The 26,696-nt window shown below is 47.8% G+C and overlaps 1 protein-coding gene across 1 annotated transcript in view; it reads right to left on the minus strand.

The window, feature by feature from the left end:
* Positions 1-17,858, minus strand: part of Phf2 (PHD finger protein 2) — a 97,194-nt gene extending 79,336 nt beyond the window's left edge. The window contains exon 1 of the mRNA XM_090329898.1: positions 17,722-17,858. Within this exon, the coding sequence (XP_090186024.1) occupies positions 17,722-17,819 (98 nt within the window). The 5' untranslated portion in view covers positions 17,820-17,858. The remainder of the gene's footprint in view (positions 1-17,721) is intronic.
* Between the last annotated feature and the right edge of the window lie 8,838 nt (positions 17,859-26,696).

The raw sequence follows: 26,696 nt of genomic DNA on the forward strand, positions 1-26,696 counted from the left end.
CCTGGTGAGGAGTGAGGGCAAGGCCAGCAAAATATATAGAGTCAAATGTTTACACATACTAGTGTTAGGCTGGAGAAAGTGCCCAAGGACAGAACCTCAGGCCACTGAGGGGCAGGGGATGGAGATGAAGCAAGCTAATGCAAGGACTTAAGCAAATATGAGGCCCCCGAGGAGTAAAGCCAGAGGCAGGGGGCACCCCAATTTGGATGGGTGCTGCTCAAGAGAGTTTCCAACCATTGTGCAAGATCCCCAGGTTCACCTACCTCCCAAGGGACCCACTGTCTGGGTGCAGAATCTACAAAGGATGGAAAGTGAATTATATTAGAGTGATTTCCTTCAGAGAAATAGCACAAAGGAAAAAAAAAATAGGGGGCAAAAAAAACCCCACTAAGCTGAGAGGAGACAGGAACCTGGGTCCCTATCAATCCCTAATTGGCTGTGTGGCACATTTCCTATGTGTGAAAAGAGGAGATTGCACTGGGCGCCAATAGCTCACACCTGTAATCTTAACTACTCAGGAGGCTAAGGGCTGAGGATCATGGTTCAAAGCCAGCCCCGGCTTTTAAGTCTGTGAGCCTTATCTCCAATTAAACACTGGAAAACTGAAAGTGGCACTGTGGCCCCAGGGGTAGAGCAACAGCCTTGAGCTCAAGAGCTCAAAGACAGAGCCCAGGCCTAGAGTTCAAGGCCCACAACTGACAAAAAGAAAAAGAGAGAAAGAGAGCGTGTGAGACAGATGGAGAGGGAGAGAAGGAGATTGGATCAACACTTGCTAAGACTCCTTTGTTCACTGTCCTATACATAGAAATAATGAGGGCCCTAGAAGTGATTGCCCTGTAAACTCACTCTTGAAGGAGGGAAAGAAAGACTTCTCCAGCCCAAACTGTTCTCATGGAGCCCAGATTTTAGCAGATGAAACTTCAATGCCCAGGTAATGGATTGCTTCTATTCAATGAGAAGTTCCAAATTCAAATAATATAATACATGCTCAACAGAAGAAATGTAGATTAGTCTAGCCAGTATGGAAATCACTATTGATGATTCCTCAAAACTTTAAAAATAGAACTCCCAGCCAGGCACAGGTAGCTTATGCTTGTAATTATAGCTATTTCAGAATCTGAGATCTAAAGATCATGTTGGATGCTGAATCAAGTGGCAGAATACCAGCTGTGACCACAAAGGTCAAGAGAGAACAGAAGGCCCTGAGTTCAAGCCACATCATCAGCCCCCAAAAATTAATACATAAAAAAATAGAACTTTCACATGATCACTTCTAATATATACACCCCAAATCATAGATGCTACAGAGATACTTTCTAATCCATGTTTACTGCAGCTGAATTCACAGTAGCCAAACTATGGAATCTGCCGAGGTGTCCATCAACTCATGAATGGATAAAGAAAATGTGTTGAGGCTGGGAATGTGGCTGAGTAAGAGAAGCTCAGGGACAGTGCCCACCCCTGAGTTCAAGCCCCAGGACTGGGAGAAGAAAGAAAAGGAAAGGAAAGGAAAGGAAAGGAAAGGAAAGGAAAGGAAAGGAAAGGAAAGGAAGACAGACAATTGAGTGATATATATATATATATATATTCACAATGGAGTCATGAAGATGAATGACGGAGAGTGGAACTGGATATTATGTTAAGTGAAATGAGCCAGACTCAGAAAGCCAAATGTGTTCTCTAATTTGTGAAAGTTAGGAAGAAACAAATCACAACAATAAAAGGAGGAAAGTAAAAAGGGAATTACCAGGCAGGTGGAATAGGAAGGGAACAGAGGGAGAGAAGAAAGGAGATACAAGAAACATAGAAGTAGACAATACAGGGCTGGGAGTTTGGCCTAGTAGAGTGCTTGCCTAGCATGCACAAAGACCTGGGTTTGATTTCTCAGTACCACATACATAGAAAAGAAATTTAAAAAGAAGCTGGGTGCTGTGGCTCATGCGTGTAATCCTAGCCACTCAAGAGGCTGAGATCTGAGGATCAAGGTTCAAAGCCAGCCTGGGCACAAAAGGACCTGAGAGTCTTATCTCCAATTAACCTCTTAAAAATGGGAAGTGGGGTTTGGCTCAAGGGTAGGGTGGAAGCCTTGAGCTTGAGCTGAAGAGCTCAGAGACAGCATCCAGGTTGAGTTCAAGCCCCATGACCCACAAACAGAAAGAAAGAAAGAAAGAAAGAAAGAAAGAAAGAAAGAAAGAAAGAAAGAAAGAAAGAAAGCTAGCTAGCTAGCTGGAAGTGGTGCTGAGGTTCAAGTGGTAGAGCTCTAGCCTTGAGAAAGTCCAAGGACAGTGCTCAGGTCCTGAGTTCAAGCCCATGACTGGCAAAAAAAAAAAAAAAAAAAGAAAAGAAAGAGAAAAAAGTAGACAATATAATCCAAGTATGTTATATTCATTTAGGGAATGTCACAATGAAACTCTTTACAATTTAACATGCCAATAAAAAAAATAGTAATAGGTGGGACACAGGTGGCTCATACTTGTAATCCTGGGTCACTACATTGCATATCTGCTGTGTGGCACAGGATCCCTCTAAAGAATATAGGAGTTAGCTACCTGGCTGACCTAGTGCAATGCTTTGAACTGCTGGGGTACCCTAGCTAGGGTGAGGAGTTGGCAATGCTGGGCTTTCTAGAAAGAAGCAGCGACTTTCCCTGTGTCCCCCTGTAACTCTGACCAGTGGTCCTCTGTCTGCTAGGGTCATAGGACAAAAGGAGTCTCAGAAGTCATTATGGCACCCACAGGGTCCAGGAGATATGAGGGCAGTACACGGACTCAAGGGTGTGCCTTGGCAGACAAAGGACCCCAAGCAAGCCCAGAGCCTCATAGGTAATGATGGATGAGGGCTCCTACCACAGTGATGAAAGAGATGAACATTCTGTGAAACTGGATCAGGAGATGTGAAGATGCTCAGTACCATGTGTATTTTCTGTAACACTAAAAGAGTAACTTAAAAAAGGTGTATGGGAGGAAAATGCAAATGAGTTTTGACCTAGCAGCAGACTCAACCAAGATAGAAGGACATTCAGCAAACAGGTAGGAGGCAGCCTTGGAGTAGCTACAGGGCAGGAGACAGAAAAAAAAATGGAAAGGTCACCCAAACTCATCAAAGGACTTCTTCTCAGCTAACCTATTCTATGGAACTTGTTCCTTCCATCTTTATTAGAAAGTATCAGAATCATTGCCAGAATACTACAACTCTGAAGAGAAAGGATTCCAGTGTGAATAAGCTCCATAAGTAGGCAACTGAAAATAAACTAAAATTTCCAGATTTAATTGAAAAGACCAGAAAGTCCCACTGACTTGATTGAAATACAATGTAAATACATAGAAGAATCACTGATACAAGCCAATTAAAAGAAAAATTCAAGCCCTATTCATGCCTGTAATCTGAGTAACCCTAATCATTCAAGAGGCTTAGATCGGAGGATCACAGTTTGAAGCCAGTCCAGGCAGGAAAGTCTATGAGAATCTTATTTCCAATTAACCATCAGAAAAACAGAAGTGGAGCTGTGGCTCAAGTGACAGAGTGCTAGCCTTGAGCAGTAAAGCTCAAGGACAGCACCTAAACCCCTGAGTTCAACCTCCAGGACTGGTTATCACAAAAACAAAAACAAACAAACAAAAAAAGGTACAACCTATTTTTTTTTTAATCTTTAATGCTGTATCTCCTGAAAAGAGCAACTTCTCTAATTGGAATTTAGCCAGTGGATAACTTGCATACATGCACAAAAAAATGTGCAGCCCAGGATTGCTACTGTGTGGTAATGCCACAGCCTAAGGAAGTCAAAGCATCCCTGAGCATTGCTGCAAGAACCCACAGTATGAGAGAGGGGACACTGGGACACGTGCCAGGCTGTGATGCTATGTTCCCCTCCATCCTCTGTGTGAGGAAGGGAAAAGGGCGCTGTTAAAGCACATGCTTCTGTGAAGCTGAGGATGGAAGATTAAGATTCTCATTCATACTCATTCACATTTTCTCTCTCTCTCCCCCACTCTCTTCCTCCCTCCCTTCCTCCCCCTCTCTCCATCTCTGCTAGGTGCTAGTGTTCATTTGTAAAATAATTTAATCAAAAAATTTTTTTAAAGGCTGGGTTGCTAATCAGATAGAGAATTTGTGTGAATACATGAGGTCCTGAGCGTCAACCCCAGCACCACAAATAAAATTTTTTATAAATAAATGTAATCATTCTTCTTTCTTTCTTTTCTTTCTTCTTCTTTTTTTTTTTGCCAGTCCTGGGGCTTGAACTCATGGCCTGAGCACTGTCCTTGGACACTTTTTGCTTAAGGCTAGCACTCTGTCACTTGAGCCACAGTGCCACTTCCGGCTTTTTTTGTGGTTCCAGGGAATCAAACCCAGGGCTTCATGCAAGCACGGTACCACTCCACCATGCTCCCAGCCCAAATTTAATTATTTCTTATCAAAAGATATAAATATATAGGGGAAAAAAAAGATGGATTGTCAAATGATTTTCTACCAGAAAATGGCACAATATATTCAGTGAAATGTTAGCTACTGCTTGCTCTCAGCTGGGCTCTCAGGTTTCTCATGGAACACTGACAGCGTCCAGAGCCACATGTTGTCACAGTAGAGGTGTTCCCAGGATTTAGGAGATGGTGACCAGGACTAAATATCCTACCATACACAGGCTAGGCACCATCACAAGACTTCTCCAGGCTAAGGCACAGACTGGCTGAAAAACCCTAGTCTATTAAAAACCTGCTTCAGTATCCCTTGTGGGTCAGTTTCAATTATTAGAAAAGTCCTCAAACTAAGCCGGGCATAGCGGCTCACACATGTAATCCTAGCTACTCAGAAGGCTGAGATCTAAAGACCAAGGTTCAAAGCCAGCCAGGGCACTAAAGTCCATGACACTCTTATCTCCAATTAACCACTAGAAAGCCAGAAGTGGTGCTGAGGCTCAAGGGGTAAGGCAGTAGCCTTGAGCTGAAGAATTCAGGGACAGTGCCCAGGCCCAGAGTAACAAAAAGAAAAGTCAAGTCCTCAAACTGAACAAAAGTGAGTCCACTTGAAGCTTTCTCTCCAGGCTTGAAGTCACTTGCTATGTTCAGGCTCTATAGCTGAAGAAGGTACTGAAGAAACACCCAAGGTGTGTCAGGGCATTGCAGAGCTCCAGTCCCAAACTTGGGGTATGGAATTTCAGATAGTAGCCCCACTCTCTCACTGCCTCCAGGCCCTTTCCTCTTTCATATTCTCCCCCACATCTAATTCCACCTCTACCCAATCCCCATACTATATCACTGAGAATAAAGGCAAAGCCAACCCCATCCCAGTATCCAGTATCCACCGAGAAAAGAGTAACTAGACCATATACCCTGGCCATTCAAGGAAGGGCCCCTCCCAAGAACCACCCTGGCCAGGCCGGGGGGCATCTCTACCTGCCCCTCAGACAAGAACTCAGGCAAGCAGGTCCTTCAAGCTCTAGTCCCACACAGCCACAGCTCATAGGAAGGGAGAAATATGCTCTCTCACACACCTGTCACAGGCACCCAGGTTGAGGACAGTTTCCGGGGCAAATATCAAGTGGATGGTTTAGCTCCACCCAGGGCTCAAGAATAACTCAAGACAGCACAAGTCAGGGTCTAAGGGTCAGAAAAGCCAATGGGCACACAGGATTACATAAACGCTGAGTGGCCCAGAGAGATGCTGATACAGACACAGACAGAGCTAAGTCACACAGTACAGTCAACACAGTACGTGAGAACCTTACAAAACCAAAGGCAGCTAGTATTTCCACCTCCAATAGACACCACAGGAACTGGGAGTAGGGGTAGTGCCCGGCAAGCACTACTTCCAAGGGGCAGGAAGGATAAATAGCATAAAAAGCCTTTCCACCATGATGCTCCACTCCACCCCTAAAGCTCCTCCAGCAATCACCTCAGCCTCCTCTTCCTCAATCCCTCATCTCCCAGTCCCCAGCCCTCACTCTAGAGTCTCTTCACCCCTCACTCTAGAGGAGCTCATTCTTCACTCTAAAGCTCCTCATCCCTCACTCTAGAGCTCTTCCATCCTCACTCTCCCATCCTTCTTTCGAGAGTTCCTCTTCCCTCACCTCAGGGGACCCCCTTCTCTTATCTCAGGGCTCCTCCAACAGGCTACAGGCCTGATTCAACAACTCCCTTCCTGACCCAATCCAGTCTTTAACTTTGGAGGGGCCATAGGAGGAATCAGAAGGGCTACAGATCTTTCACCACCACTTGACATGGCCTAAGCACATCATGCTGGTCCCCCTTGCAGGCTTATTGCACCCTAGATCCAAAGAAGTCCCCCCACCACATTTCGAGTTGACTCCTGGAAGGACTTCTGCAGCCCCTCTAGCCAACACTCTCACTAGATCTGCCCCTCTCAGCTCACCCAGCTCTGACTCTTAAGTACCCTTCCCAACCTGCCAAGCTCTAGCTCCAGGCACCCTTCCCAGTCCCAAGGCATTCTGAGTGTCCACTTCCTAGCCTGGAGGGCATTTCTTGTCACTCCCTTCAACAGAGTGCTTGGGACAGCTACATCCCAGTCTGTTGCTTCATAGTGCTGACCACAGCAAGCCAAACCCTCCTAACCTTGGCAGGTTTGTCCACTGGGTAGGAATAACCATCAGCACTCAGTCGTGTGAGAGTCGGGGAGGTTGTGTGCTGTCCACATAGAGCATCCAGCAGCGCTCAGGACGACTGTGACCTCTACTCCCATCCAAAGGCCCTGGACTCATCACACCACCACTTCAGGCACACAGGAGCCCTGAGGGAGGATGGCAGAGAAGACCTGAGGTAGAAGTATACACAAGGAGACCTCCCATAATACAACAGTGATCGAACCTACATAGTAAAGATGCCTAAGCTCTACAACAGGCACAGAGGTTCAACAGATGCTTACAGTTCAAAAGAGAGATAGTGATGCCCCCCCCCAACAGCATGCAAACATCTACATGACATCTGGGTATGTACACACCAGCATATGCATGAACACCAAGAATGTGTAAGGGGCAGGAAGTTCCCTACATATTCGTGCTTGTGAAATATCCAGTTACCATATGTGAAAAGGTGACTGTGAAGACAGATAAACATACCAGACCTGGGGCTGCAATGTGGCACAACAGTAGAACATCTGCCTAACATATGCAGGTTAAAAAATTTTTAAAAGTGGGGCCTAGTGGTAGAATGCTTACCTAGCATGTATGAAGAACTGGCTTTGATCCTCAGTACCACATACACAGAAAAGCCAGAAGTGGTACTGTGGCACAAGGGGTAGAGTGCTAGCCTTGAAAAAGCCCAAGGACAGTGCTCAGGCCTTGAGTTCAAGCCCCAGGACTGGCAAAAATAAATGCACGCATACATACATACACACACACGCACACACACGCACACACATAAAGTGATCATCAGGTATTGGCAGCTTATGCCTATAATCCTAATTATCCAAAATGCTGAGTTCTGGAAGGTCAAGGTTCAGGGCCAGCCAACAGAGAGTATATCTCTAAAATAATCAGTAAGAAGGCAGGCTAGAGGCATAACTCAAATGGTAGAGTACTAGCTGTGCCAGCAAGACAAGTTATCCTAAGGCCTGAACTCCTCAGTACCAGAAAGAAAGAAAAAAAAAGTCGGGCTCCAGTGGCTCACACCTGTAATCCTAGCTACCCAGGTGGCTGAGATCTGAGGATAGCAGTTCAAAGCCAGCTCAGGCACTAAAATCCATGAGACTGTAATCTCCAATTACCCACTAGAAAACCAGAAGTGGGGCTGTGGCTCCAGGGTAGGGTGGTAGCCTTGAGCTGAAGAGCTCAGGGACAACTCTCAGGCCCAAGTCTCAAGACCAACAAACAAACAAAAAGGGCTGAGAATCTTAGTTTGAAGCCACATTTTCATCTCTAGCCACTAGAAAAGTTAGAAATGAAGTTGTGGTTCAAGTAGTAGAGGGCCAATCTTGAGCAAAAAAGCTAAGAAACAACCTACAGGCCCTGGTTCTGGCACAGAGGGTAAAGAAAAAAAGTAACTGGAGACGAAAAGGAAACATTAAAAGACAACCTAAGGGCCCAGGAGTTTGGCCTAGTGGTAGAGTGCTTGCCTAGCATGCACGAAGACCTGGGTTCAATTTCTTGGTACCACATACATTGAAAAGCTGGAAGTGGTGCTGTGGCTCAAGTGGTGGAGCTCTAACCTTGAGGAAAAAGCCCAAGGACAGTGCTCAGGCCCTGAGATCAAGCCCAGGACTGGCAAAAACAAAAACAAACCAAGGAATTGGAGAAATATTTTCAAATAATGTAGCTAATAAAAAGATATAATCTTTAGAATATATAAAGGACTCTGAAAGCTCAGCATCAAAAAGAAAAACAATCCAGTTTTAAAATTAGCAAACAGGCCAAGGATATACAGCCAGGGGTAAGACTATGGATTCCATCATTAGCAAGGTAGGAGAAAAGTGAGAAAGGGATTTGATCAGACATTTCTCCAAAGAAGATATCCACAAATCACCAAGACCATGAGATGATGCTCAAAACCACCATGAAATACACCACTTTACACCCGCACCCATTAGAATACATTAGAATAGCTATAACAATTTTTTTTTGCCAGTCTTGGGGCTTGAACTCAGGGCCTGAGCTCTGTCTTTTGACTTTCTCAAAGCTAGAGCTCTACCACTTGAGTCACAGCATCATTTCTGGCTTTTTCTATGCATGTGGTACCTAGGAATCGAACCCGGGTCTTTGTGCATACTAGGCAAGCACTCTACCACTAGGCCAAACTCCTGGCCCCAACAATTTTTTTTTTTATGTAAAGAAAAATAAGTGTTGGTGAAGATGTAAAGAAATGTGCAGTCCCTGTAAAAATGCTTATGCAGAAAGTAAATTCAGGGCTGAGAGTGTAGCTCAGCAGTAGCACAGGTGTTTAATATGTCCAAAAGAACTGAAAACAGGTACACAAACCAAACATTTATGCACAAATATTCACAGCAGCATATTTACAACAGCCACAGGTGGAAACAATTCAACTATCCAACAACTGATGAGTGGATAAGATTTATCCTATCAACACAACAAAATGTTATTCAGCTATAAAAGAAAAAGTATCCAGGGGCCGGGAGTTTGGCCTAGTGGTTAAAGTGCTTGCCTAGCATGCACGAAGACCGGGGTTCGATTCCTTGGTACCACATACATAGACAAAAGCCAGAAATGGTGCTGAGGTTCAAGTGGCGGAGTGCTAGCCTTGAGAAAGTCCAAGGACAGGGCTCAGGCCCTGAGCTCAAGCCCAGGACTGGCAAAAAAAAAAAAAAAAAAGAAAAAGTATCCAGGGCCTAGTGGTAAGAGTGCTTATCTAGCATGCATAAAGACCTGGGTTCAATTCCCTGGTACCACATACATAGAAAAAAAAAAGCCAGAGCTGGTGCTGTGGCTCAAGTGTAGAGCTCTAGCCTTAAAATAAAAAAGCCCAAGAATAGTGCTCAGGCCCTGAGTTCAAGTCCCAGGACTGGTTAAAAAAAAAAAAAGAAAAAAATTATCTTAATACAGATACATGAAACAATGTAGATAAGTCTCCAAAACACAGTGCTCAGTAAAAAGAAGCCAGATTAAAAGCTACATATTGTAACATTCTACTTACATGAAATACAAAATACCCAGAATGAGCCTTTAGCCAGTGGCTCACACCCATAACTCTAGCTACTCAGGGGGTTAAGATCCCAGGATATCAGTTCAAAGGTAACCTGGGCAGGAAAGTCTGTGAGACTCTTAACAACCAAAAAGACAAAAGTGGAGCTACGGCTCCAGTGGTAGAGCACCTGCTTTGAACAAAAAAGCTAAACAATAGAACCCAGGTCCCAAATTCAAGCTCTAGGATAGAATAGGTAACCCAACTAGGCCAGAAAACAGTTTAGTGGTAGTCACAGGATGTAAAAAGAAATGAGGAGTCTACTTAATGGACAGAGGGTTTACTTTGGGATGAGGAAAATAGAGACCAGACAGAGGTGAGAGCTGTATATTTACACTAAATGCCACTAAATTACTTTTTCCTTTCTCTTTTCAGTGCTGGGGTAGAATGATTAATTTTATGTAAACTAAACCATTTCAATTTCTTTCAAAAGATAAAAGACAGCTGAGCCCCTGGGCTCTTGCCCCTAATCCTAGCTACCCAGGAGGCTGAGATCTGAGGACTGTAATGTAAAGCTAGACTCTTATCTCCAATTAACCTCTAGAAAACAGAAGTGGGACTGTGGCTCCAGGGTGGGGTGGTAGCCTTGAGCTAAAGAGCTCAGGGACAACACCCAGGCCCAGGGGTAGGGAGGTAGCCTTGCGCAAAAGAGCTCAAGGACAGCACCCAGGCCCAAAGTTCAAGCCCCACCAAAAAATAAAAAATAAAAGACTAGTTCCTCCTTTTGCCACAAAGACCTCCAGTGCTCTGGGTTCCAGGTGAAATGCACTCTGAGAATGTTTTCCCCTAGCACTTTGGGGAACATGGGTAGAGTAGATATTGCCACCAAGTCACAACACTGGTAATCAAGGTCAGCAGAAATAATGACTGAAAATGGACTGAAGCAAGAATACCACCATTATGGGTGGTATTCTGAGAGATACTCAGCACAGAAACTTGGCACGGAGCTGAGTAAGTGGCTGCTTGGAGAGAGAACCACTTCCTCTACCTTGGACCATCTGCAGCCCTCCTCGGGGATGCCTCCCATCATGCTGCACTGGCACAGCACACACACACACACAGCAGTTCCAAAACCTGCCATTTGTTCAGATCCTTGAGCCGGAAGAACACGAGCCAGATGCTTCCACCTTCTCACCTGTACCCTCTTGCAGATAAATGTCATCTCCCTGCCCTGGTCAGAGTCAACACACCAGAGTTAGAAGCTATACACCACCAAGCCCTGTGACTTCTCCTTTGGCTGCCTCAGGCCAGTGCTGAGCATGGAGGCCATAGTGTGATTTGCCCTTGGTTGCTATGGGAACCACATAAGATAACAACAGCATCATAACCCCTCAGGTGTAACCCACAGCCAGAATGGCAGTTCCTGCAGCACTACTTTCAGCATCCAAAAGCCAATTAGCAGACTTGCTTTACCCTGAGCTTTAGGAATTAGATAGATGCTTGCTTTAGACGTACTTCACCTTGGAAAACTCTACCACGGCCCACTTTCCACAGCAAGTCCCTTCATGCTTTGGAAATGAGGACCTGGCAAGGGTGAAGAAATGTAAGGAAATGGCCCAAGAGAAGATGATATCCAGGGTGCCAGGGCTGATACAGAGCAATGCAAATTTCAGCCCAGACCTCATGCCATCTGTAGCCATGCCTGCAAATGGCACCAAACAAGCATGCGCTGCAGTCCTGAGTCTCACACCAAGCCTGTTTCCAGACCAATATTTCCAATAAAAGCAAACGTTCCGGGTCCTGTGATGAGGCTCACATCAAGCTGCTTCCTTCCATACACAATTCATTTGGAAAACATCATTAGACCAGGACTCGTTCTTCTTACCTCCTCCAGAACTTGGAGAACTCACACAGGGAAAATTCCTTGTCTTAAAATGGTGAATCATTATTCCTAAACACATCGTAATGCTGTTTCTGTGGGGCCCTGGTAGGGCCTCCTCTCCTTCTGACATACACAGTCCACTGGCCAACAACAGAGCCAACCCTCTGAGCACAAACATAAAGCCCCATCCCATGTCCCCACGTACCCCAGATGCAGCTCTGCCCCAAGGAGCTTAAGGCTGAGTGAAAACAAGGAAAACTCACAGGCCAACTCAGTCCTGCAGCACTGAGGAGAAGGGAAGATGGAGTCCTGAGGGACAGACACATAGAATCAGAGACATGTCCAGCAAGTCTTATCCATTGCACCTTCCAAGCACTCCTAGAGCCTAACCTTCTCCTCATCTCAACCCCCCCACCACGTGCACTTCCTGTACCAGTCCTGCTCTCACTAAAAGGTAGTAGCAGTCCTCTCTCCTGGCTAGATCCCATACCTGTGGTCACCCCACCTAGAATCCTAACACTTCGGGAACTGAAGTAGGAGAATCTCTAGTTCTCAGCCAGTCTGGGCTACATAGTGAGCCCTTTTTTAAAAAATAAATTAATAAATATGTGGGCAAGCAAGCTAGGTACTAATGGCTCATACTTATTATCATAGCCATTTGGAAATCATGAGGCTTGCAGTTTAAAGTTAGCCCAGGCACACATGTAAGATGAGCTCCTTATCTCAAAAATAATCAGTGCACCCGAGTGCAGTGCCTCACACCTATAATCCTAGCTACTCAGGAGGCTGAGATCCAAGGATAGAGGTTCAAAGCCAGCCCAGGCTCTAAAGTCCATGAGACTCTTATCTCCAATTAACCACCAGGAAACCAGAAGTGGCACTGTAACTCAAGTGGTAGGGTGGTAATCTTGAGCTGAAGAGCTCAGGGACAGTGCCCAGGCCCAGAGTTCAAGCCCCACAACCTATCAAAATAAAAGAAAAATCAGTGCAGGGCCAGAAGCATAGCCTAGAAGTAGAGAGCTTGCCTAGCATGCACAAACCCTTGTGTTTGATTTCTCAGTACCACACACGCAGAAAAAGCCAGAAATGGCACTGTGGCTCAAGTGGCAGAGCACTAACCTTGAGCAAAAGAGAGTCTAAGGACAGTGTCCAGTCCCTGAGTTCAAGCGCTAGGAATGACAAAAATAACTAACTAAATAAACAATAATAATTAGTGCAGGGTGGGGAGTGTGGCCTAATGGTAGAGTGCTTGCTCAGCATGCCTAAAACCTGGGTTCAATTCCTTGGCACCATATACACAGAAAAAGTGGGAAGTGAGGCTGTGGTGCAAGAGTAGAGTGCTAATGCTAGCCTTGAACTTTCTCAAGGATAATGTCCGGGGCCCTGAGTACAAGCCTCAGGACTGGCACCAAAGAAAAGAGAGAAAGCAAGAGAAAGTGGGGGGGAGGGAGGGAGAAGAAGGGAGAGGAAAGGAGAGAAAGGGAGAGGGAGGGAGAGAGAGGGAGGGGAACGGAAAGAGAAAGACAGTCAGTCCTGTCCCAGGTTCCTGCCCACAACAAGCTAAGTTCTGGTATATACCTGAGTCCTCTCGCCGGCTTCCTTGCATCCATCCCTATTTCATTGCTCACATCACCCCACTCATCCCTCTGAGATGGAACTCTCTATCTCCAAGGCTAATTCCTAATTCCCTGTATAAGAAACCCCATAAGAGACATACCAGCTCCAATCTCCTCATTAAAACATGTCAACAAGTATTTACTGAGCAATAAGTGAAAACTTTTTGTCACCAAAGTTTCCCATTCAGCTTTCAAGCTCTTTCACGTCAATTTTATAGGTGATGCCTCAAAAAATAAAAACTAAAAACCCCTCAAATCCAATAGAACAAGCACCTGAAAGAAGACCAGAAAGCTTGGGTTACAGATGTTAGATACTTTAATACAATAATTCCTACTTGTCAGAAGTCAAAAATCTTCCAGTCAAGTCAGCAGATTGGTAAGAGGCTGGGTCCTCTAGTCTACAGCTACAGGCAGGAGCAGGGGGCATGGATTTGGGAATAGAACCTGGGAGGAGGCAGCTAGCCTCCTGCTTGCAACTTGTTCTCATGTGTGCACTGGGAATATGTCCTCGCCTTTTAGAGGTGTCCCTTTTATGCAGGTCCCCTCAAGTAGTCTAGAAGGAAGGGGTTGACAGCTCACTCCTGTGATTCTAGCTACTCAAGGAGCTGAAATCTGAGGATCAATGTTCAAAGCCAGCTCAAGCAGCAAAGTCCATAAGACTCTTACATCCAATTAACTACCAAAAAGCCAAAAGTGGAGCTGTGGTTCAAATAAGAAAGCATCACTCAGGGAAAAAAAAAAAAAAAAAAAAGCTAAGGGACAGTCCAGGCTCTGAGTGCTAGTCCCATTCTCTCACAAAAATGAACCAACATGGGGCCGGGAGTTTGGCCTAGTGGTTAAAGTGCTTGCCTAGCATGCATGAAGACCCGGGTTTGATTCCTCGGTACCCCACATACATAGCAAAAAGCCAGAAGTGGTGCTGAGGCTCAAGTGGTAGAGCTCTAGCCTTGAGAAAGTCCAAGGACAGTGCTCAAGCCCTGAGCTCAAGCCCAGGACTGGCAAAAAAAAAAAAAAAAAATGAACCAACAATGTGAATTAATGCACCTTTTATCTGGCAAATATCATGTAACCCTTTTACTAATTACAATAAAAAAATGCAAAAAAAAAAAAATGAACCAACAATCCAACAACACTGAAGTCCTTCTTTGTTCTTGTCTTCATCTGGAGGGTAAGACCAGCTACCTCCAATCAGGCAGGTCCTGCCCCCAAATCCATCCTTTTTGAAGCAAAGCCTCAATTCCAATCAGGCACCAGTGGCTTGTATCTGCAATCTTAGCTACTTAAGAAACTGAGATCTGGACAATTATGGTTCAAAGTCAGCTCAAGCAAAATAAAATAAAATAAAATAAAAATCATGAGGAATGCATCACGAATGAACCATCAGAGTGAAAGGTATATGGCTCAAGTGGTAGACCATCAGCTAACACAAGCAGGCAGAGAAAGCACAAACCCCTGTACTAGCAAAAGAGGAAAAAAAAAAATCCCAATTGCCAGGCTGTACCACAGACAATGGTAGCAAAGAGTGACTGGGCTGACAGTACCCAGGTCAAGATGGGAAGGAGAAAGATTCCTCTAAGGACTTGGAAAAAGGCATCTCACATACAGTGCATTATATTCCCTGACACTGTCCATCTTGGAAATGCAGGGTACAAATTTTAGGATAGCACACATGCCAACCCAGTCCAGGAGGAATGCCCTACCACATATAGCAGACACTGACTGGGGGGGGGGGGGTTAGTGCCCCTGAGAGGCAGACTTATCCCAGAAGCCTGCTCAGGTCCTAGAAAGCATCTGTCCTGTACACGTAATAGGCCCACAACTACTGCCAAGAGCAAGATTCTGCCACTGTATAAGTGACTCAGAGACCCTCTCTCCAATTCTCCCAAACCAGGCTTGCTGGGCCAAGGTAGGACACATTCAGGCTTTTTACTTGTATAGTTACTGTGTTTATTTTCACAGTTACTGTGTATGGCAAGTTACACTAATGTTCTATTTCAGGGAATGATATGAAGTTTCCTTTAAAAGAAATATTTGCCAGAGTAAGGAGACATACAATGTGGGATCCTGGAGCAGGAAAAAGACAGCAAGGAGGGAATCCTGGTTAAATCAAGCTGAACGAAGTCTGTAGATCAGTCAATTGCACTGCCAGTGTTCTCTCCTTGGTTACGAAGCTGGCACCATGGTTATTGTGTCAGATGTTAATGTTAGGGCAAATGGAAGGGAAATTGAAACACTTCTGTCAGTCTAAGTCCCCCTCAAAATAAAAAATGTGGAAAGTATTCAAACTTTTAAAAAGTGAATTAAAATGGGGACCATGACACAAACAGTACAGATGCTATGCTGGTCTGGATAGAGTCGTGGTCTCATCCCACACTTCCAATTCACAATGAGAGCAAAGGGAAGCTCAAGGGATTTACCCAGAGCCAGAGCATCGGCAAGAGGCTCTGCCCACCTTACCCTGTTCTGCTCACCAGGCCCCAATCCTTGACCCCACCTTTTCTCCATCTCAGCTCCTGCTAAGAACCAGTACCCACAGGTAATCTTTCCCCAATCAAGGGACACAAGAGTAAGTGACCATTGATTATAGATATGACAAAATGTTTTCCATAGCTGAGCTCCTTTCAGATCTTAGGACCACCACAAGTAGGCAAAAATGAGCCTGTGTTGAGCAACTAACTGCCTGTCCTGGATCAAACACAAAACCTCAAAGTAATAAGGAGAGATAAGGCCTTTAAAAGGAAAAAAAAAAATCCTCTGTCAAGTATTAGGACTTAATCACATCTCCTCTGCCTGGGCCAAATACAACAAAGATATCCATCAGACCAGCTTCTGGCCCCTCTCCCCTGCCTGCCCCTTTAATTCATGGGTTTTCACCTGGGTCTGAAGTCCAACTGAAAACTATCCTTCTCATCCAACCCCCTTGGCATAAGACAAAGGTCCTTTCATTTGGCCCAGTCCAGGTACCAAGAATATGGGCAGCAGCAGGGATCTGACAAGTACCCAAAGGTTCTGTAGGCTGTGGAAAAAGACAGGGGAGATGGGAGGGACCCCACGGTGACCAGGGCCAGCATCCCAGCATCTTTAGATGCTTTAGGTTCATGGCCTGCCCATGAACCTCTATGAGATGGATGTCATTTGATTGTTAGATTGGCCCTAGTTAGGGCAGAGAACAGTAGTCACACTTGTCACCCTACTCTGAGACTTCCTACACACCTAGATATACCAAGGCAGAAGCCAGATGAGACTAAGAGATTCTAGGGAGGCACAGAGCCCCCTGTCCTCCAGACAAGCATCCCTGTTACAGGTGGGGAGATGGGACTCTGCCCTAAGGCAGATGAGAGTACAAGCCTGGCTCCCTCTAAACTGGACGAGAGGTCAAAGTTTACTTTTAAGGGTCCCCTAAAGACAGATGGTGTGAGCCAGTAAAAGGATTTCCTCTCCAGAGGGAAGGTTAGGGACCACTTGCCATGGTACCCCTTCCCCTTCCTCAAGCCTCCTCCTGGCCATTTAAAACTGGAACCCCAGAGGGCAATCAGCCTCCCGGAGGCCCAAACCCTTCCCACAGGCAAAGTCAGACACAAGAGAACCTGTTGGAGCAGTTTAGGCAGAAGGATCACCGCCACCACCACTACTACCTCCACCACTACCACCACCTCCTCCACCACCTCCTCCTCCTCCTCCTCCTCCTACTTCTCCTCCTCCTTCTCCTCCTCTTACTCCTGGAGAGAAATGGACCTGGGTTCTATAAAACCCAGGCAACAGGCAAGGTCATGGCCAGGGGCAAGGGCCAAGAGGGCGGGTTTCAGTATCTCCGGGGCTCACCTCCTACCCCCCCCATCTTCCTTCATCGTAAGGTCATGTCCAAACTGGGGTGTTCCTACCTGGCACAGGGAGGAGGGAGATGGGGAGCCGTGAAGGCCAGGAAGGAGACATCCAAGCCACAACCCCCAGCCCCCACCACACAGTCCTGTCACTGCACTACCGCCCAGGCCCGCAGGCCGCCGGGGCCAGCGGCTGCGCGGGAACCGGGTAGGGGTCTCGCCCGCTAGAACCAAGTCCCGGGGAGCTCCCAAGCCACAGGGGAGGGGAGGGGCGCCGGCCACCATCTCCCCTGAGCCCCCTCGGCCTCCCAAGCCCTGCCATCTCCGGAACCCGCCAGTCGCGCCTCTCGGGGGACTCGCGCCGGGCTGCGCGCCCGCCTCTCCCGGCCGGGCCGCCCCGAGCCCGCGCGGGGAAAGTTCCTGCAACTTCGTAGGGGGGAGGCGGCGGGGTGCAGGGCCTGGGCCTCCCTTCCGTGCCCGGCCTCCACAGCTGCGGCGGCCCCACTGTCAGGCGATCGGGCCCCAACCCGGCGCCCCAACTTCTCCGCACACGGATCCCACCTCCTGGCCCGCGGGCCTCGCTTTGTGCGCCGCGGCCGAGGGCGCCTAGCGCGGGCCCGCCGCCCGGCGCCCCCGCCCTGGGCACAAAAGGGCGCGCGGCCCGGCCCGACCCGGGCGCCCGGAATGCGGCGGCGGCTGCGGCGGCAGCGGCGGCGGCGGCCGGTCCGCGAGCCGGGCCTGGGGCGCGCAACCGGGGGGGCGCAGGGCTCGGCCGAGCGGGGTCTGGGCCGGGCGGGGGGCCGCGGCGCGCTCACCTGCCGTGGAACCAGTCCTTGCAGGCGTCGCACTCGATCATGAAGCGGGTAACGTCGTAGGGGAGCCGGCAGACGCAGTACACGGGCACCGTCGCCATGTTGCCGCGCCGCGCCGCCGCTCGCCCCGCCGCTGCGCTGCCCGGGTCGGGTCGGGCCGGGCCGGGGGCCGGGCCGCGCGGGGGCGGCAGGGGCGGCGGGGCGCAGGCGGCGCTGCGGCCGGGAGGGGACGGGGACGGGGGCGCACGACAGCCCCCGCGCGCGCTCCCGGCCCGGCGCGTCCACACAATGCCGGCGCGCTGGCTGAGGGGCCGCGCCGGGAGCCGCCCGCCGGCCCGCGGGGCGCAGGGCGCGAGTGTGCGCGGGGCTGGGCCGCGCCGCGCCGCGCGCGGGACACAAAAGCGAATGGACGCGCGGGGGCGGCGGGCGGGGAGCCGCGGCCCCACCGAAGGGACCCCCGGCCGCAGAACGGCCTCTACGTCAGCGCCCCGGGTGGCGCCGCCTCCGCCCGCCGGCCTGGGCCCGGCTCCCGCCGCGGGGAAGGCGGCCCGGGAAGAAGGTGGGCCGAGGGTCCCTGGGGAGAAGGTGGGCTGGGAGGTGGGGGGACCCGGCAGGAGGTGGATCGGGGGTGAGCCTCAGTGGGGTGGCTGGGCTGGGAGAACCCTGTGGAGGGAGAAGGTAAGCCAGGGGGACCCGGGAAGAGCTGGCAGCCAGCCGTCCTTCCCGTCCTTCCAGAAGGCCGAGAAGCAAAGAAGCAACTCCTCGGCCCTAACTTTCTTCTGACCCCCCAAGTGGGACGGACGGGGAGGGGGTGGGGGGTTTAGTCCTCCTCTTCCTGGGCTTTGCTGCCTCCCTCCCACCCAAGTCTCCACGACGTTTTTGGCTCAAATACAACTTCCCCTTTCCCTCCTTCCCGGCTGGGGGCTGCTCTGCTCCCTCACAAGATTCCGTGGACTTTCAGTCCCCACAGGTAGAGGATCAAAGTTAGGGGACCCTAAAGCATACTGGCACTGTATGGAGTGACCCTCTAAAGAGACCACTTACCTAGCATTTGTGTTGTCCTGGAACCCCCGATGGCGCCCCCAGGCCCAGGAGACCCAAGAGGCAAGGAGAGCAGTCGAGTAACCCTGCGTCTATGCACCAGGACCCTAAAGAAGAAGCCAAGGGGCTACATTGTCATCATTGTCATAGTCGCCCCATAAGCCTTTGCACTGAACTGCCTCTTTGGCCTCCTTATCCTGTTCAGTGGCCTTTGGTTGCAGAGAAGATCCCTACTGGGGAATGGAGGCCTTCCCCTGCCCCCTCCTCAAAATGCTGCATTCTTTGAGCACCCCTGTCTTGGGTTTTGAACAAAAACAACAAAAAAAAACCTCACTGGACCCTGCCTCCTACCCTTGCCCCCAGTCCTGTGGCAAAATCCATATTCCAGTGTGAGGTATGAATCACTTACTTCAGGTGCCTTCCAGACTTAAGACTTCATAGCCACTGTCATGGCTTAGTAGTTCCATTGCCAGCAACTCAGTGAAGATCCTAGGGTTGGGGCACAACCTGCCCTCAATGTCAACACCCACTCTTCAAACAGGTGGCTCCTGGACCACAGATTCAGGATCTGGCCCAAGGTTGGGCCTTAGCTGAGAGCAAGTATGAAGAAGAGGAAGGTGAAGGTGGGAAAATCCTGTAGATAGAGGCAGAGAGGAGTACTCCACATTTGAGCTGTCCAGAAAGAACTATTAAGCCATTGTCTAGGATTAGGCCCTTGGTGTGAATAAAGGGTAGGGTTCAAAAGGAGGCTTAGGTTGAGTCCCATGAATTGGGCACAGTAATAAAGCAGTTATATGCTAAGTCTAGAAACTTCTGGAAACTCCAGTACAGCAAGCAGCACTGGCTATGGACAGAGGCTATGGACAGCCTTCCCTCCCCTGAACACTTTCCTTGTTTACAAATAGTGGTGTAGTGGTGGTTCCCAAAACTCACCAGATGCCTTCCAGATTTCACAAGGTTTTGTCTGAGTCCTGATGCTGGAGCCATTTTACAGAAATGAAAATAGAGGTTTAGAGCAACTAAATGTCTAAGTAGAAGAGGACTGGCTTTCTGAGAGGCCAGAGGGAGCAAGTGAGGGGCCCATACGTCTCCAATTCCTCAACCTGTACTATCCCAGGAAGTCCCGCCTCCCTCTACATGTTATCCCCTGGGATGTCTTCACCCATCCTCACTGGCCCCCCCTTGTGGTAGCCAGCTGTGCCCTCTGTAGCTGTCCTTATGAATGTCAGCCAAATACTTTCCTGGTACTCCGAACCCATCCAGGGCTGCTGCTGTCTGCTGCATAAACTGGCCTCAGATCACTCCATAACTTTGGGTATTCTCTCTCCATCTTTTCCCCTGATGTGCTCTTCCCTCTTCCTCCCCTCCTTATTTATGCTTATGTGTATTCAGCTGGGAAAGATATGATGGGGCAGCAGTGGTCTCCAAGCTCAGGGCATTCTGCCCCCCACATCATATCACTTCTTTGGTACTGGGTAGCTAGTATCTACAGGTGTCCCCATGTCACAGCATTAACACCAAGGATGCAGATTGGCCTTGCCTGTGGAAGGTATAGAGGGTGGGTGCAAATGTGATACCTATACACAATGGAATTTTACACAGCCATTAAAATAATATGTCATTTGCAGGGAAGTGGGTGGACTTAGAACAAATCCTATTAAGTGAGGTAAGCCAAGCTCAAAGACACAAACAGTACATGTTTTATCTGGTATTCAGAAGCAAGATCTAAAATACACTGAGACAAGCTGGGCGCCGTGGCCTGTAATCCTAGCTACTCAGGAGACTGAGATCTGAGGATCGCTGTTCAAAGCCTGCCTGGGTACTAAAAAAAGTGAGACTCTTATCTCCGGTTAACCACTAGAAAACCCGAATTGGCACTGTGGCTCTAGGTGGTAGCCTTGAGCTGAAGAGCTCAGGGATAGCACCCAGGCCAGAGTTCAAGCCCTATGACCAACAAAGGAAGAAAAAACTAATAAAATACACTGAGACATGGTAAATTATACAGGACTCTAGGCATTCACACACAATGAGACCAAAAGAGGACACACTTAGGAGAGGAACACATATGTGTAATGCCTACATGCATCTGATCATATAAAATAATAATTTATAAAATATAAATATATTCATATATAAAATATTTATTTCAAGACACAGATATGAGAGTGTTTTGTGATTTTTATCTGTTGCCAGTCCAGAGGCTTAAACTCACAGCCTGGGCACTATCCCTGAGCTTTTTTGCTCAGGACTTTACCACTTAAGCCACAGGGCTACATCCAGTCTTTTCTCTTTATGCCACACTGACGAATGGAACCCAGGGCTTTATGCATACTAGGCAAGCACTCTACCAATAAGCCACATTCCCAGCTCTTCTCTGAGCCCTTTTTGCTCAAGGCTAGTTTCTAAGTAGCTAGTATTACAGGTGTGAGCCACCAGCTTCTGGCTCTAAGAAATTCTTAATTTTCTTTTTATATTGTTTGTTAGTATATGGAAAGTTTTCTTTATTAAATTTTTGTTCCTGTGTTGGAATTTTGAACTCAGGGCCTTCAGCTTTTTCCGCTGACATTTTGGGAATTTTCTTCCTATGCTTGTTTTGAACCATATCCTTTGCATCTCAGCCTCCTGAGTAGCTAAGATTACAGTACAGACATGAATCACATGTACCCAGCAAACTGAGGTTTTCTAGAGTTTAACTGGAGATAAGAGTCTCAGGTTCTTTTGTGCTGGGCTGGCTTTGAACCTTGATCCTCAGATCTCAGCCTCCTAAGTAGCTAGGATTACAAGCGTGAGCCACCGCGCCCACCCCAGAAAATTGATTTTATATGTTAATTTTGTATCCTGTTCTTTGCAGAATTCATGTATTAGTTCTGAGGCATGACCGTGTGTGTGTGTGTGTGTGTGTGTGTGTGTGTGTGTGTGTGTGTGTGTATGTGTATGTGTAGTTTAGGACCATCCTGGACATGTACCTGAGATGTACAGTCTCTGCCTGAGTACTTCCTGTCCTCAGGTCAGTCCTGAAGGGCTTCCCCAATCCAGTTCTTCCACCCTACCCAAAGCAAGTTCTCTTTTCCTCTACTTTACCATCAGACCTTCCACTACTGCCATTATGTTTTGCACAGTGAAGTTTCTGCACTCAGGTGGAAATCCACAGCCCTAGAACTATCCCCTCTGCAACAAACCCAGCACTGGCCCTGGCCCCTTCAGGAGTGATCAGTGGTTAGATACAAAGCTTGAATACCCATTTCTCCACACAAGCAACACAGTTTAAGGGTCAGTTGTGTGTGGCTAAAACCTTCAACTTGACATATGACCTCCATTTATCAGAGAGACAGGACCAGCTAAAGTTCTGGCCCTCCAGGTGGGTTCATTCTCTATGGATCTATGGAAACTTTCACATTTCCGTTTTCCAGTCACAGGAGTCAGAAGGATCTTGGCTGCGATCCTAGCTACTTGGGAGGCTTAGACCTGAGGATTGTTGTATGAAGCCAGACCAGACAGGAGACTTTTTTTGCAGTTAACCAGCCAACAGCTGGAAGTGGAGTTGTGGAGCAAAAACAACTAAGGAAAAACATTCAGACCCTGAGTTCAAGCCCCATTACCAACAAACACACACACAAGAAAGGAAGGATTGAAAAAAGGGAAAGAATCCCAGCAAAGCCACTCTTCAGTGGAGGCAACTGTTCCAGATCAGTGGTTCAAGGTGATGAGTATTCATGGTTGCGTAATGGAAGACCTCACACTGGGTACCTTAAATGGCAGAAACTTAATGTGTCCAGTCTGGAGTCCAGAATTTCTAGATCTAAGCGTCTATAAGATAACACTCCCCTGGAGGCACTAGTTCTGTTCCCTACCTCCTTCCACCTCAAGTAGCTCTCGGCCAACATTCTCTGTCAAATGAAAAATTAAGAAACAACAAATTAGCCATGAGGAGAAAGGTCACTGTCACCAGAAAACAAAGTCATCCAGATGAAGTTAGGTGTGTTGGTACAAGCCTGTAATCCTATCTGAAGCAAACGGATAGTGAGTTCAAGGCTAGTCTAGGCTACATAGTAAACACAGGAAAATCTTGCCTCCCCCTTAAAACATCACCAGACCAGTAGCTGAGTACCAACCAGTAGCTCATGCCTTTTTACTCAGAAGACTGAGATTCAAAGTATTGTGGTTTTAAGCCAGCCTGGGAAGAAAACTCCACCAGACTGTTTCCAAACTAGCAAAAGGTAGGGTTGTAGGAATGGTTGAAATAGTAGAGTTCCAGGTCATTTTTTTTTGATAATTTTGTTTTTGTTTTTTAAATTTTATTGTTGGGATAATGTATAATGGAGTTATAGTTGCATTACTTCTCACACATTGATACCCCTTCTCATGTTTTTGTCCCTGTTTCCCTTCCCTCCCGCACCCCCTAGAGTTCCAATTTTGAAGAAGAGCTCTGAGGCACTCAGTTTAAACACTAGTATAGTTTTTAAGGGGGGTAGGGGCAGGAGTTTGGCTTAATGGTAGAATGCTTGCCTAGCATGCAAAAAGACCCGGGTTCGATTCCTCTGGACATGGTACTGTGGCTCAAGTGGTAGAGCTCTAGCCTTGAGAAAGCCCAAGGACAGTGCTGAGGCCAAGTTCAAGCCCCAGGACTGGCAAACAAAAAGGTTATGGCTAGACGCTGGGCTCATGCAGGAAAGTTTGTGACACTCTTAGCTCCAATTAAACATCAGAAAACTAGAAGTGGCACTGTAGCTCAAAATTGCAGAGTGCTAACCTTGAGCAAAAGAGCTCACGGATAGCACCCAGATCCCAAGTTCAAACCCCACAACTGGCAAAGAAAAGTTACTCAAATGAAAGACCACTTTAACCTGTCAAACTGACCAAAGGCCAGTAGCCTGGCCTTGCCTAGCAGCTGGGCCTATGCAGACAAATGGCTCTTAGGCCCCTGAGTTTCACCAGGCAGAATTTGGTGTTTACACAGACAGAACTAGTTCCAGGTGAAATGCTCAGTTGAAATAATGACCCAGGCCATCACAAGATTTATCAGGGTGGCATGGACCCTTAGAAACCACCAGGCTTCTGAGTGCACCCACGCATTTCATGGCCTTTCAAGCCTACTCCACGCCCTTGCCTCAGGTTTTTCTCCTCTCCACAGAACTCAGGGCCTGAGTGCTATCCTTGGGCTTTCCCAAAGCTAGAGCTCTACCACTTGAACCATTTCTGGCTTTTTCTGTGTAAGTGATACCAAGGAATCGAACCCCAGTCTTTGTGCATGCTAGCAAGCACATTACCACTAAGCCAAACTACAGGCCTACTTTTTTTTTTGATTGGTTGTGGGGCTTGAACTCTGGGCCTGGGTGCTGTCTCTGAACTTTTCAGCTCCTAGCTAGTACTCTACCACTTGAACTACAGCACCACTTCCAGTTTTCTGGTAATTAATTGGAGATAAGATTCTCATAGATTTTCATGCCTGCACTGGCTTTGAAACATAATCCTCAGATGTCAGGCTCCTGAAGTAGCTAGGATTACAAGTGTGAGCTACCAGCATCCAACTCATTACCTATTTTTTTTAACCTCGTTTTCTTACTTTGTTTTTTTTTTTGGTGCTGGTCCTGGGGCTCAGGGCCTAGGCACTATCCTTGAACAGTTATGCTCAAAGCTTATGCTCTACCACTTGAACCGTAACTCCACCTCCAGCTTTTCTGATAGTTGAATGGAGATACAAGTCTAATGGATTATCTTCCCCAGGTTGGCTTTGAACTATAATCTTCAGATCTCAGCCTCTTCAGTAGCTTGGATTATAGGTGTGTGTACCCTTGATGCCCAAATTTGCTTAAAGTATTCTTGATTTTACACATGTATGTTAGTCTCCCATTTAAATGTAAAAACAGGTCAGTGGTAGGAGATAAGGAGCTGTATTCTCTCTGGCCTTCCATCCCTTGGGGACCAGGCAGAGTCTAGCAAGAGGTTCCATAAGAACTTGCTCAACAAGTAAGGGAAATGTCTTGCCCTGCTGCCAAAGACAGGGAATCCACTGTGATATGGTCATCCTCACATGATCCTAGATGGGGAAAGTGATACAAACATGTATGGAGCATCATGATTGTTTTCTGCAAAAGGAAAAACAAAAGAAAACTGTTGCACCAAAGAGGGAGCAATCCAGTCTTCACAATGAGTGTCGCACAGTGGAAGAATTCCTGGTGGCTTTTTTCTTTTTGTTTACCTACATTTTTTTTAATGTGTCACAATAAGTCCTACTTTTTCAAACATGAAAAAGTCAATACAAACTATTTTTGTGAAAAGAAAGGAAACAGCCGGGTATGATGGCTCAAGCCTGTAATCCTAGCTATTCAGGAGGCTGAGATGTGAGGATCAAGGTTCAAAGCCAGCCCAGGCACCTGAGACTCTTATCTCCAAACCCCTAGAAAATGGGAAGTGGGGCTTGGCTCAAGCGTAGGGTGGTAGCCTTGAGCTGAAGAGCTCAGGGACAGTGACCAGGCCAAGTTCAAGCCTCATGACCCACACACACACAAAAAAACAAAAAAGAAGAAAAACAAAGCCAGAACTGGTGATCACACCTGTAATCTTAGCTACTCAGAAGAATGAGATCCGTGGATCCTGATCTGAAGCCAGCCCAAGCAGCAAAGTCCATATGACTCTTAGCTCCAACTAACCATCCAAAAGCTGGAAGGCGAGCTGTGGCTCAAGTGCCAGCCTTGAGAAAACAGACAAACAACAACAAAAACCCTAAGGGACAATGCCCAGGTCCTGAGTTCAAGCCCTAGTATTGGATCAAAAAAGGAAAATGTGATCTGCCCCCAGGATATTCCACAGCTACAGGGCATGGGTCACTGCCTCTGGCAACACTGTCTCCTCTGACCAAACATGCAGTCTTGATTTCTTGTTTAGCCTTAAATCACTGACCCTTTCCCCTCCTTTTCCTTCTCTCTCAGGCCCGAACCCCTTGGGCTTTAGGGACTTGTGGAGCATCCTGCCTTGGAGCTAGGCTTGACTTTCAGGGTCTAAAGCATCTGTAATTGTCCCAGTGACGAGGTGATAGGAGGGAACATCCTTGAGATGACTGCATTTGTCTCTGGCACTGACTCCTGCAGCTTCAAGCCACAGGGCTGTTCTCAAATGAGGTGAACCTGAGGTCTCTGGAATGGCAGGACCTGTGATGTTTTGTCACCCTGGGGGACACACCTGAATGAAAGATGGTAGGACTGAAAACACTGCTTCTTCCACCAGGGGTTTGGGAAACAAGAGTGGATGAAACTTTCTCACACCACTGTCCTTCATGGACTAGGGTGTTTTGTCACACAGAACCATCCTGACTGTCCAGAAGTAAAGGGGCTGAATAGTCTGACAGCTCCAGACAGCTGGCAAGCAGAAGGGCAGAGACCCTCAAAGCCTATGGAGAAGAAAAGAGGTGCCAGAGACTTTTATTTCCTCCCATGTTTGGAAGCCAAATCCTTCAGAAAAGACGGTTGGATTCATCTTGAGTCTGCAAAGGCAAGCCCAATGGGGGTTCCCAAGGACTTAGGAGCAGCTTCAGGCCCTGGACAGGTCTGAACATATATACATCAGTCTGGTTGGTGTAGAGGGGTTCCTGCTTATCCCGGGTGGGGCCAGGGAACATGGGGAATGCCTTAATTCTGGGGTCACCCAACCAGAGGCCTGCAGAGTGAGCAGGATCCCCAGCCAGCCAACTCTGGTATGGAGCTTCTGCGGCCACCGCGTCCGGAAGACTTAGCAGGCGCCGTCTGCTGGCACAAGTAGTCAGTAACCAGGCTCACCAGGAAATGAGGCTGCTGCGTTGGACACCTAGGCAGGGCCAAACACGAGGCTCCGCCCCGGGTTGCGCGCGCGCTCACCGTACCCGCGGGAGGCGGAGACAGACCACACGTCACGCAGGCCCCGCCCCGGGTGCGGCAGAAAGCGCGCGCTCTGCCTGGCTGCAC

This window comes from Megascapheus bottae, chromosome 3, assembly GCF_031878675.1.
Source record: "Megascapheus bottae isolate mThoBot1 chromosome 3, mThoBot2.hap1, whole genome shotgun sequence".
In the NCBI taxonomy this organism is placed as follows: Eukaryota; Metazoa; Chordata; class Mammalia; order Rodentia; family Geomyidae; genus Megascapheus; species Megascapheus bottae.